The sequence below is a fragment of the Protopterus annectens genome, chromosome 2.part1 (genome assembly GCF_019279795.1).
Source record: "Protopterus annectens isolate FY-2018-M chromosome 2.part1, PAN1.0, whole genome shotgun sequence".
Taxonomy (NCBI): Eukaryota; Metazoa; Chordata; order Ceratodontiformes; family Protopteridae; genus Protopterus; species Protopterus annectens.
In genome coordinates this window covers 28,111,725-28,124,910 of record NC_056729.1, presented here as the reverse complement: position 1 = coordinate 28,124,910, position 13,186 = coordinate 28,111,725, and the positions used below count along the sequence as shown (strand labels likewise).

At 40.8% G+C, this 13,186-nt stretch overlaps 1 protein-coding gene across 1 annotated transcript in view; it reads right to left on the bottom strand.

Moving 5' to 3' along the window:
- The window catches only part of LOC122794735 (prolactin-like), a 166,967-nt gene that overhangs the window by 55,640 nt on the left and 98,141 nt on the right, over positions 1 to 13,186 (bottom strand). The window contains exon 3 of the mRNA XM_044063376.1: positions 4,752 to 4,931. Coding sequence (XP_043919311.1) covers positions 4,752 to 4,931 — 180 coding nt within the window. The remainder of the gene's footprint in view (positions 1 to 4,751; positions 4,932 to 13,186) is intronic.

The window sequence follows — 13,186 nt, the reverse complement described above, 5'->3', positions numbered from 1 at the left end:
AAAAAAAAGCCTCAAACTACACTTCCAACAGCATTGGCAATGTTCCTGCTTAAACCCCGAGTAATCACCACCTGCTGTTCCTGCAAACTCTCCCTAAGCATTTCAATCATTTACTCTAATAAGTGTATGAATTCTTGATGGGACTTTGCCCATAACTGCGTGTATTACTGTCTGAAACTGAAACCACATGATTTTGATGCTGTCTACTATGTTTTATCTAAGTTTGTAACCCTACTGAAAACTGCATATTATACTTATCTCTAAATGTTTTTATTGTTCCTAATGTATTTGTACTCTGCTTTCTGGAGCTTTTCTCCTCGGGCCTCCACTGAAAATGGACATATATCCAGTCGGATTTTCCCGGTAAACAAATGTAAAATAAATAAATAAATAACACACCCAAGCTATTCAGTACAATGTAATATTTCTTTTCCATGCTGGGCATCAGACGTTACCAAACACACACGAGGCTATACGGGTGAGCATCATCATTTGCACAGGTAGAGTGGAACACTATGTCAGGGAAAGCCCTGCTAACATAGCCAGAAGGGTCATGGATGATGGATTTGGCAGACATGTACACTGCTACGGAGCTGGTGGGAATCAGGATCACATTCACCAGTGACATGGTGAAGCTTCCATGAGATGAATGATGTATAGGTGCACTAAGTGCATGTACACTCTGTTATATACTACATTTTAATTCCAAAATTTTTGGCCATAGTGCAGACATTCACAGTATGGAGACTGATAGTTTTATCATGCTAAAATGAGCTGTGTAGTGCAGTAATTATACTAATGAGGTAATTTACCACAGTCATCTCTGAATCACAGTTATAAAGCAATACAGATGTGTTTGTCTTCCCATTCCAGGGCTGGACAGTCATGCTCAGTCTGACACATACACAGACAGTGGAAAGCTGGAAAGCCTTTATTACTGCCCTGTTGTGCTGGTTTTACGTTTCATCATACTACCATGCTGCCTCATGATGTCCATCACTTTATGCACAATAAGTACGGCTTTGCTAGCCATCTTCCTATTCTTCTTTTTGTTCTGACCTACAGAGTAGGCATGGTCTCTTCAGATGCTGAACTCAGCAGGATTCCTGCTTGATGTAGACAAGAAATAAAGGTCTTCAAACACCTGCTGCACAGGGACCATACAACGTATCTGGGGAGTATGAAGGCCCCCCCTCTATAAAACTGATGTCTGATGAAGGCTCCCTCTATAAAACTGATGTCTGATGAAGGCTCCCTCTATAAAACTGATGTCTGATGAAGGCTCCCTCTATAAAATTGATGTCTGATGAAGGCTCCCTCTATAAAATTGATGTCTGATGAAGGCTCCCTATATAAAACTGATGTCTGATGAAGGCTCCCTCTATAAAATTGATGTCTGATGAAGGCTCCCTCTATAAAACTGATGTCTGATGAAGGCTCCTTCTATAAAACTGATGTCTGATGAAGGCTCCCTCTATAAAACTGATGTCTGATGAAGGCTCCCTCTATAAAACTGATGTCTGATGAAGGCTCCCTCTATAAAACTGATGTCTGATGAAGGCCCCCCCTCTATAAAACTGATGTCTGATGAAGGATCCCTCTATAAAACTGATGTTTGATGAAGGCTCCCTCTATAAAACTGATGTCTGGCACCAGCTTGCCAAGCCACTCAGTGATGCCATTAGCATTACTTACTCTGGTGAGCAGTGCAGGAATGAGTACATTGATCTGCAGAGGTGTACCTGGGCCTACTCCACCTGCGGGAAACAGATGTTAATTGCAAGCATTCTTCTTGTTGCGAGTATTCTGTATTGGGTTTGGCACTGAACATTTAGCCTGTCACCTTAGCTTTAATTGCATTCTGTTGTCAGAGATCTGATGTACTGAACCATGTGTGTTTTATTTTTTACAGTAGTCAAAGAGATGGAGGCAAATATGATGGCCTGGCCTGTCTAAAGAGGCATGATAGGCCCTCCAGGTGGCATTGTAAGTGTACATTATTGTTGTTTGTACTGTATTGCACTGTTTTAATAAAGTTGCATACATCTACTAATCTGTTGTACTCTTCTGTTTTTTTTTTAATTTTTTCATCTTTCTGCAAGGTCATCTGTGGTGAAAGCGGTGGTGAGGCATGGACCACTGTGCATACTGTTAGGTCCCTAGTAGTTCCCAGCCCTGCCTCTCTGCAGGGTGATGAAAGTCACTCTGTGGAAGGTGCCCTGCATCCTGAGTGAAGTTTCTCTCTGTGTCATTCAGACAGACCCTACATAATCCTCCCTATCCTCCATCATTGTATTCCCCTTCCTAATGTGCGAACCCTGTACCTGATTTGTAGTCCAGTCCTTCCCAACATCAGTTGTTCACTCTCTGTCACTTCAAATCTTTCCACTGTTGCTCCCCCCATGTGTTAATATCTCTCCTGTCAGTCTTTGTCTGCATTCTATATTTGTTTGCTTATCTGGCTGCCCCTGCTTCTTTCATATGCCCTCCTTTCTACCCACACTTACTCTTTGCTACTTCCCCCTCTAGCCTTCTCAATAAAATGAAAAATATCACCTTCCTTTAAAAAATGAAACCCCTTCTTTCTTCATCCATCTTCCCTTCATGTTGCCTTTCTTTGTGTTCATATGCTTGCTTATCCCTATTTCCTCTCCATTTATATGATGATATAACTTAGCACTTTACTGTTGTTTAGGTTGCTGTCAGTGCTTGTGTCACAGCTACTGCATGCTTTGTTGCATGTGTTTTTTTTTACTTTAAACTGTTGCAAACTTCTTGCTGCAATGTAGCAAGCAGTCGCTACAGTTTAGACCACACACTGAGTGTTACAATGCTCAGGTCTGACTGCAAATGCAATGTGCCATTCGGACAGATCTTATATAATCCACCCTATCCCCTATCATTGAATTCCCTTTCCTATTTTGTGACCTATGTACCCTGTTTGTACTCCAACCTTTCCCAACATTGGTTGTTCACTCTCTGTCAGTTCACATCTTTCCACTGTTGCCCCCCCCCATGTGTTAATATCTCTCCTGTCAGTCTTTGTCTGCATTATATGTTTGTTTGCTTGTTTGGCTACTCCTGCTTCCTTCATATACCCTCCTTTCTACCCACAATTACTTTTTGCTGCCTTCCCCCTAACCTTCTCAATAAAATGAAAAATGTCACCTTTCACCAAATATTATACCTAACTTCCTTCATCTGTCTTCCCTTCATGTTGCTCATCTTTGTGGTCCTCTGATTGTTCTTCTCCATTTCCTCTGCATTTATATGATGATATAACTCAGGGAGTGCTTTACTGTCATTTGTGCTACTGTAAGTGGTTGCATTGCAGCTATGGTATGCTTTGCTGCATGTGTGAATGCACATAGCGTCATGTATGCTATTTGTATGAGGCTTTAACATGGGTCACATGACTGTCATAGCATGGTCATTTTAACAACATGGCTACAGATGTTATCATGGCTGTGAAATTTAATTATGCAATCCAACATGACAGTGCTCTGCTGGCATTCATACATACTTAATTGGTAGTGGGACAGATTACATTAAATTTGCAGTGTTACTTACCACTGCAGTCTGCAGTTACGATTCATTCTGAATATCCCTAGGACCTATAAGTAGCAGAGCAGGGGAGGCAAATCTCCCCCCTAGGTGTGTGGTACAGAAGTGCTTACCTTTCTGGAAAAATATGTTTTAGTAATGTGTGGGAAGGTGTTTCAGGAGTTGTCTTATTGATCATTAGTGACTGACTGGTTAATTGGTTTAGACAAAAGCATTTTAAATGACGGCTGTGGTGGTGCAGCAGTTAGCATTGTTGCCTCACAGCAAGAGGCTCTCTGGTTTGATCTTTGGCTGGGGTGTCTTCTGTCTGGAGTCTGCATGTCCTCCCTATGGTCGTGTGGGTTTCCTCAGGGTGCTCCAGTTTCCTCCCATATCCCCAAAGACATGCTGCAAGTGGATTGGACACGCTAAAATTGGCACTAGGCATGAGTGCGTGTGTGTGCCTTCTGTGGAAGGTTGGGCACCAGGCTGGCAGCTCGACACCGTAAAAACTCCACTGCCAGTCATGAGCGTACAAGGTGATCCACTGTGGCAACCTCTAACTGGAAAAAGCTGAAAGAGAGAGAGATACATAAAGCATTTTAAATATATGTAGAAATTATATCTGTTGCCTCATCTGACAATGGCTGAAATGACTGTATGGATCAGTTCATTATCTCAGTATCAAATAAAATAAAATAAATTAATTAATCACTATGAAACATTACTGTTTTATATTGTATTCCTCAGACAAATTCATGTTTTTCCACCATGTCTGCACCATACGCATGGGTTATGACAAATGGAAGCAAGTTTAATATCATATGACCATTATAGAAAATCCTATAGCTTCCATTAACAAAATTCTGTTAAGTGACATATAAACATTAGTTAACATAACTAGAGATTTTTTCAGCACTAAAATAGTAAATATGACTGAAAAAGTACGTGCATCATCCAGAAAGCATGACAGACATAAAACAAACCCTGTGACTCATTATTTAATTCTTGTCTGCCTTTGTTAACCTGCTTCTACTGCAGATACATTACAGTGGTTTCCATACTGTATTTTTCCTTCACACCTGGGCAATGAATAAGTGAAACGATTATTCAAGAATTATTAAAAAGGTGGTTTTAAGAAACATGACAAAACAAAATGAATATTAAGTAATTAGAATGATCACTGTTTAAGGGGATGGCATATTCACCTTTTCTGCAACTTTTTCTACTCCACTTCTCATTGACTGCACCATATCACTTATTTCTTTTGTTCTGGTGTGGCCAGCCACAGAAAATTCTTCATATTGACCAATGTTTTTATGAAGCCGAAGCAAAGGATCCTTCCAGGCTAATAAGAGTCTTAGGATAACTTGAGTGAGTTCTTCACCCTAGGGTTCATAAATGCATTCATGGTTATTTTTTTTGCTCTAAATTAGTTTTGCAAGCTCACATTAATAGTGTGGATGTAACAGCAGCATCTTATAGGCTATATTTTATATAACAAGATGAAGTCTTAGTGAGGTCCTCTGGAGTCAGAATCGACAAATATGGTGACAGGAAGTGCTTGTTTTTATTTATTTTTTTCATAACCCTTACAGCTTTGCATTGATGCAATAACTCATATTATGTGCTTGCTCATTAATATTCACAAGTTGCAGCAAGTTAAACTGAGCTCCTGATAGATTATACAGCTTTTTGTACATCAGAATACAGCTGGATAAAATGATGTTTTTAATAGTTTTCCCAGGTAGTTCGAGGTATCTGATAACTACCCTCAAAGTATTTCACTGCAGCAAAGCTGTCATTACAGACTGAAATAATAAGTAAACATTATGGTGTAAATGTATTAAATGATTGCACAATAAACATCACAAACACTCACATTCAATAAAATTATTTAGTTATATGTACTTTAATAGAAGATATATTTAGCTTGAACACAGAAAATTCCTCTTCACTGACTGCAAAGGAGTACACACTGTGTTACTGTCTGGATTGTGATGCCTTTCTGGCTGATTGTAGGAGCTCATTGCTACAGCTGGATGGATTGTTGTATTGTCCAAATCAATGGTTATGCCAAGGGCAGTTCCCTACTAAGACAACTAACTAAGAAGGAGGACCTAGACAACATATCTTGTTACCTTTCAGCAGTGCACCCCCAAATGAGATAAGACTGGGCAGACTGGGGCAGGATTCTTTCATTCCAGCTGACCAGTAAAACACTGAAAGCTTTCACAGATATTAAAGAGACTAAAAAAGGTTAAAAGACATTACTTGCCAGAGCTGGTCTTACCTCCAAGACACAAAGCTGAAACGTTTCATAGCTGGACTTTTTCTTATAATAAACTGGTAAGAACATAATGATATGATCTAAAGTTTATAATACCTCAGCTGAAGTCAATACTAAAATGAAAGTACACCAGAACAGCAAACACACCAAGCAGACTACACAAAAATCAAATATACAAAAGAATGAAGCATAAAATATCTAAAAACAAGTAAAATCCTTAAAATAAAAAAACAAACAAACACATAGCAGTGTTTTTTGTAGGACGGACAGTCCCTCACACCCCCTCTTACATATACCAACTCTATTCTTGCACCAACTAAAAAAAAATGGAGAAACACCTTGCACAAGTAATCACTACCACTTCACAGATACAGACAATACTGACAGCAATTCCCAAACAATAAAAATATTTACCAGAACAGTAGTACCCCTTCAAATAACCAAGAAACCTAGATCACTAACATAAACCCACTCCATCAATAGTTCGATTATTTACTCATTCAGAGAAATGACAGTTGGATCACTTGTGCATTCACTCAATTCTACAGCACCAAAACCAGTTGACCATATATTCATCTAATTTTCTTAGCTACACTCATAATTAATTTGTGATTATATCCTGAGAGTTAACATGCTAAAAATAAAATGTTAGAAATATTAACCAATGACAAGTTTAAGAGATCTTCGTCTGTTGCTTTAAGGGTGTGTCTAACAGCCTAAGGACACTAAGAATGCTGTATTAGTCAAATGACGTTTATGTTGTGAAACCATGTAGGGAACTGAGCATTCTAGCCATGCAATCAAACCCAAGTCTAATGTCAGCAACAGACTAAAAGTATCAGCTGCAGACAAGCTCATTTTTAAATATAGACAAAAAGGATCACAGAACTAGAATTCATATTAACATAGGTCTTATGCTTTACCTCTAGATTTAGGGACAGAGCAAAAAAAATTAGGGAAAGAGATACAAACTAGGGACACTTCTGAAATACTAATACCATTAGCTTAGAATGTCTCACAAAATGTCCAATTTTACTAGGGACAGAGGAAACCTTTGAGAGAAAATTAGAGGCATTGTTTAAAAAAGTATGTGTACTACTACTAGTAACAGTTATATCTGTGGAGACTATTACCTCTGAAACTCATGCTATGCCTATGAAATTTGATAAATTATCTGCTAAACTAACTGAGTCTGCATTCTGATTCTGGGCTAATGCAAAATTAACTAAGTTCAATGTTTTAACTGATGGCCGACAGCTGCAAAGACTGTTTGACTGAGGCTGTATGATCATGCTGACAAAGCAGCAGTATGCATGTTAACAGACCAGATGAAATGGTGTTTATTCAAGGAGATAACACACACTATCCTATTACTCAGCTAGAAGTACACATTGCATTTGGGAAGGCTGGCCAACTGGTTCTCAACTGTCATGATAACAAGGAAACAATGGGAAAAAGTTCACATTGCAATAAATGTCTTAATCAGTGTACTGAAAGGAACTAGCACATAAATAAGCCTGCAGATACACCACTGCCTAACTTGGAAAAAAGAGGGAACAACCACCAGACATATTTGTCAGAGTGAACGAATCCAGAAGAGATCAGGGCACAATTATATAAAGCCCACAATGTACAAAACTTTAGCTATGGATACAGAGAGAAGAACCTGCACCATTTAAAGAGATATGTCATCATATGCATATGACTGAACATATGCAAGCAAAAAGAAGGAACTTACAAATAAAATATTCCAGTCAGAAAGTATGGAAAACAGAGTATAAGTGAATAGCAGAATGAAAGAGAAGGGATCACTCAATGAAAGAGTGAAAGTATATTCTGAAAAAAAATGAAGTTAGAAAGTATGAAAAGTGCAGAACCTAAGCAGGATTCTAAACTTTCTGTTAAGCTAAAATAGAAAACCCCAGACACAGAGAATGGTTTAACACACCCACTTTCTTAAAGCAGCAGGTGAGTTTTGAGGAGAAAAAAATATTAGTGAGAAAGTTTTCATCAGTGAAGTAAAAGAGGAAGAAATTGTGCCTGGACAGAGTTCTAGCACGATATTTCAGGAGAACAGTTAAACATTAATAAAGCAAAAAGCAAAACTAAAAACAAAATGTGTTCAGAGGTACCCTTCTAGGAGTGAAAGTAACCCAAGAAGAAAAAGAAAGTGAAACTGTGGTGTTCAGTCATGTAGAAAGAGCAAAAGCAAAATAATAAGACAAAATGGAAAAGGTACTTTACACTGAAAGACAAGATAAACTTAAACAGAGCCCTAGTGATATTCATGTTGGGACAAAATACACAAACTTAATCTAAAAGAAGAGAGTTCTAGGAATAAGGTGTGTCACAAAAGGAAATGCTGCCAGCCCAGCTATCTGGAATTTTGTAAATAATTCTGTCATTTGTGAATATTGATATGATTTATACAGAAGTGTGTGTAAAGTACTGAGCTAAAATGTAACCACATAATGCCCTATTGGAACAGAACAGGAAAGTACCTGCACTAGTGTGACTGTTTAAATTAGAACATACAATGTTAACTTGCAAAACTTCAAGAAAATAAGTTGAAATTGAATTGTTTTATGATTGTGCTATAAAAGTTATCTCTCAGTTTCAATGCAGTAGCAGACACAATGTCTAGAGCTAAAAGTTTTTTGTATTGTCTTGGAAGACAAGTGATTACTAGGTTTGAGATGCAGAAGTGTTTTATTATTTTATGACTTCCAGGATCTGCAAACATTTAAGAGATATGTATTTTTCACAGAGAGATGCTAACATTCTGTTAGTTTGTGACAAAGGGGGGTTAGCTTGCAAACTAAAAGTCAGTTGACTAAAGGTGATGCCATCCATGTTAACCCAGCAGTAATATTGGATATTAATTTAACAACTCTCTCAGAGAGAGAGAGACTGTGCATTTTGTATTTTGCCTTTGACCTGGAAACATCCACTCATCACCACCTTTTGCACTTCTGCCTGCATGTTGTTCTCTAAGTAAGTTTTTAGGGCAAAGTAACTCTTTTAGATTCAGATAGGAATATAGTAAAGTATAGCTTAGATGTTTTCTTTATTTATTTGAGACTGTCCTGCAATGTTGTTTTAAATATTTCCTGTGATTTTGAACTTTAAAGTTACTGTGTTGATTTACTGAGTATTGTCTTGTTCTTTTATTATTTATTATTAAATATAGTCAAGCCTGTATTTGTGGCTGATGTTTGTGAGACATATTTAAGCTCCTAGAGTACTTGCATATTTATATGGCGACACTGTACAGGCCATTCCTAAACAGACTTGCTCTTGGTCAGACTACCATTTGGATTAATAGTAGCATTACATAGTAGGACTGGACAATTTTTGTTAAGGGTCTTATATTGGCTGATAAGGGTGACTGGTGGCAGCTGGAACTACCTTATAGTCTGGGCAGAAGGGGGCATAGCTAGTAAACCTGTGCCAGCCTTTCCCATGTGTGTGTGTGTGTGTGTGTGTGTGTGTGTGTGTGTGTGTGAAACCTGTGCCAGCCTTTCCCATGTGTGTGTGTGTGTGTGTGTGTGTGTATGTGTCAGCTAATTGGGCAGGGACATGAAGCACTGGTTGGACAAAGAGGGTGCTGGAAGTTTTGGCTTGGCCACTCAGCTGAGATCTCAACCCTATAGTTGTGCCAGTGAGGAGTCTTATTGAGGATCTGGTGAAAGAGGGAGAAACCAGCCCCAGACTGACTGTGGTCTCTGTATGCTCTTAAGAGAAATTGCACTTTACTGTGTGTGTACTTACCATCCTCCCAGTGTGTACATTCCTCACTATTGCCAGTGGTGAGGACTGAGGCTCCTTGGTTAATGGATCAGTGCAGAGGTGTCACATATTAATTAGTTGGCAGTGGTGGGATAGCCACATCACATATTAATTGGCTTGCAGTGGTGTGGATATTGAATTCCTGTAGCCTGTAAACAGTGGTCACTGAAGGTGTTTGTAGTCTCAATCAGCCACACAGTGAACATTCAGAGTTTCATATCACAATTGTTTTATTTTTCTTTTGTTAGCTTAGTTAGTCAGGGAGAGCAGGTAAGCATGTCAGCAGAGGAGTATGGCAAGCTGACAAGGAGCCAGTTAGGTGAGATGTGCCAGGCTAAAGGACTGGTGCATGCCAACCTAAGGCAGAAATGATTTTAGCCTTGAGCACAGTTGCACGCAGACTAGCAATCAGGAGGACAACCAGGCTAGCTTTGGAGATGTGCAACTCTCAGAAAATGGACAGTTCAACCTTTCCATGGAGGGCTTAGAAATCTCTCTGGAGTTAAAGAGACGTGAACTGAAGACCAAAGGTTTGGAAACACAATCAGCAGAGAGACTGCAGCAGGAGAAACAAATGGAAACAGAAACAGCAGAGAAACTGAGACAACTGGAAGCTGAAGAGCATGAGATGCAGAGGCAACATGAAAAGGAGATGCTAACTCTTTGCCAGAATCATGGCGGTAATGGGGAAGGGAGTAACCAATCCCCAGAAGCAACAAAGGTCAGTAAATGTCTTCCACAATTTACAGAAGGGGATAATTGTGATAGTTTCATTCATATGTTTGAAAGGGTATGTAAACAGCATAATGCTGACCAAGGGCTCTGGGTACGGTTCCTGACCCCTTACTCCATGGTAAAGCTGTAACTGCAGTTTCTAAATTGTCTGATACTGATTGCTTAGATTATAATACTGTGAAGAATTGTCTTTTAGAATGTTTTAAGTTAACACCTGAAGCTTACAGAAAAAGGTTTGTTGAGCATAGACACAAGGCAAATGAAAGTGTGTGTGAAATATATTGCTGAACTAAGCACTTATTTTCATAGGTGGGTGAGTGGGTGTCAGGTCACCACTTTTGAAGGGCTGGCAGACCTTTTGGTGAGGGAGCAAGCCCTTAGCACTTTGCCTGAGGACATGAGAATCTGGTTAGCAGATAGACAATGCAGTACTGCAGATGAGTTGGGGAAGAAGGGAGACCTATACCTAGCAAGCAGGGCATCACTGCACAGGAAAGAGATACCCAGTGCTGCTCATGGGTCTAAGGGAACCCATGGTGGACAGCCTAAACTGCCCCAACAGAGTCTGCCAGTAGCAGGGGAAGCCACTAGTCCAGGTACATGTCCAGGACCAAGGGTGAAATGTTTTAAATGCAACCAGTGGGCCATGTAGCATACAGATGTCCACGCAGGAAAGGTGGGGAACAAAAGGTGGGAGAGCCAGTCAGTGGAAATGACAGAATGCCAGCAGTAAGTTGTTGCGAGACAACAAGGGTAGCAAACTGCCACAAGAGGTTATATTCTATCTTAGTGGATGGGAAAGAGGCCACTGCTAAGAGAGACACAGCCTCTGACCTAACCATTGTAAAGCCTGTAATGGTTAAAGAGGAGAACTACTTGCTTGTGCATTCTACTCCAGTCAGAGCTTTAGGAGAGACCCCATTTCAAATAGCTTTGGCTAGGGTTCACCTTGACTGGGAGGGTGGAAAAGGTAGCCAGCAAGTAGGTGTGTTTGGGATATCCCTGCAGATGTCCTGATAGGGAAAGAGTTTGATAATGCAGTACCTTGTGCGCATGGAGTGACACACAGTCAGGCTTGGAGACAAGCATGTGGATCTGGTAGCCTGGTGGAGACCCAGACAGACCACAGACTTGAAGCCAAGAATGGTGTGGTGGTTACTTCAGAGAGCGGCTACCCTCTAGCAGTGAGACTGAAGATGAGCCACAGCTGCTTGTGGGTACTGATGTTCCCTTGGACAGAGTGACTACAAGGGCAGAGGTGAGTAGTAGTACCCAGACTGATAGTGAGGCACCTCTGTCAGAGGATTCCAGATTTCCTGTGGAAGGGAAGCTGGGAAGGGTTACCAAGAGAGAGCTACGACAGGCTTATCTCTCAGACCATACATTACAAGGCTTGAGGGAGGTAGCTAGTGAGGCATCTGATTTTTGGGCTAAGGGGGAATCTGTATACTGGGACAAAGGGTTACTGTATAGAGAGTGGACCCCTGAGGGAGGGCTAGAGGGTGAGAGAATACAGCAGTTGGTAGTGCCCAGAGCCTACCATCTGGCACTTCTAGCCATAGCTCATGATATTCCCTTTGCAGGTCATATGGGCATAAAATGTAAAACTAGACATATTATGCAGAACTTTTATTGGTCTGGGATTTCTAGAGATGTAAGAGGGTACTGCAGGACCTGTGAGCAGTGCCAAAAGGTAGACAAGGCAGGACGAAAGGTGAACGCTACTTTGATGCCTTTACCTGTGATTGAGGAGCCATTTCAGAAGGTAGTTATAGATATTGTGTGGCCTCTGAGTACCCCAAGTTCCACAGGGAAAAAATATATCCTAGTGGTAGTAAATTATGCTACCAGATACCCTGAGGCAGTGGCTCTGTTCTCCATTGAAGCAGAAAAGGTGGCAAGTGCTTTGTTAGAGATTTTCAGCAGGGTAGATTTCCCAAACGAAATACTGACTGACAGAGGTGCCAATTTCATGTCAGACCTGCTGGCTTGTCTGTGGAAGCACTATGGGGTGAAGCACCTAAAGACCAATCCCTACCATCCCCAGACTAATGGTCTTGTTGTGAGGTTAAACTCTACACTCAAGGTGATGCTATGGGCATTTGCAGACCAGTTCAAGAGGGATTGGGACAAATATTTGCCCCATCTGTTGTTTGCTTATGGAGAGGTTCCCCAGGAATTCACAGGTTTTTCACTGTTCAAGTTGCTGTATGGGCATAGGGTGAGTGGGCATCTAGATTTGATTCATGATGAGTGGGAGGGTGAGTGTGAATCCCACAAGGAGCCTGTTGTGGCATATGTCCTAAACCTCAGGGCAAGGTTCAGGGAAGTCATGGGCTTGGCCCATGAGAACCTGTCAGAAGCCCAACAGCAGAAAAAGGTCTGGTATGACAGGAATGCTGGAGCTACAGAGTATGCTGTTGGGCAGCAGGTAATGGTTCTCATTCCTGTCAGACACAACAAGCTGCATGTAGCTTGGGAGGGACCCTTTAAGGTGGTAAGGAAGGTCAGTGATGTTAACTACATGCTGGAAGTGCTAGGCAGGAGGCAGGGGAACAAATTGCACCATGTTAACATGATGAAATTTACCATGATAGGGAGGCCCTTGTGCAGAGTATTGGCAGTGGATGGCAGGAAGAGTCTGAGGGGAAACTGGTGACTGATCTCCTCAGTGAGGCTCAGACTAGCACCTCAATGGAAGGGATAGCAATGTCTCAGCAGCTATCCCCTACCCAGAATTGAGAAATCTGAGCAGTGTTACAGGAGTTTGGGGAAATTTCACTGGTAAACCAGTGTGCACCCACCTGGTGCAGCACCATGTGGACACAG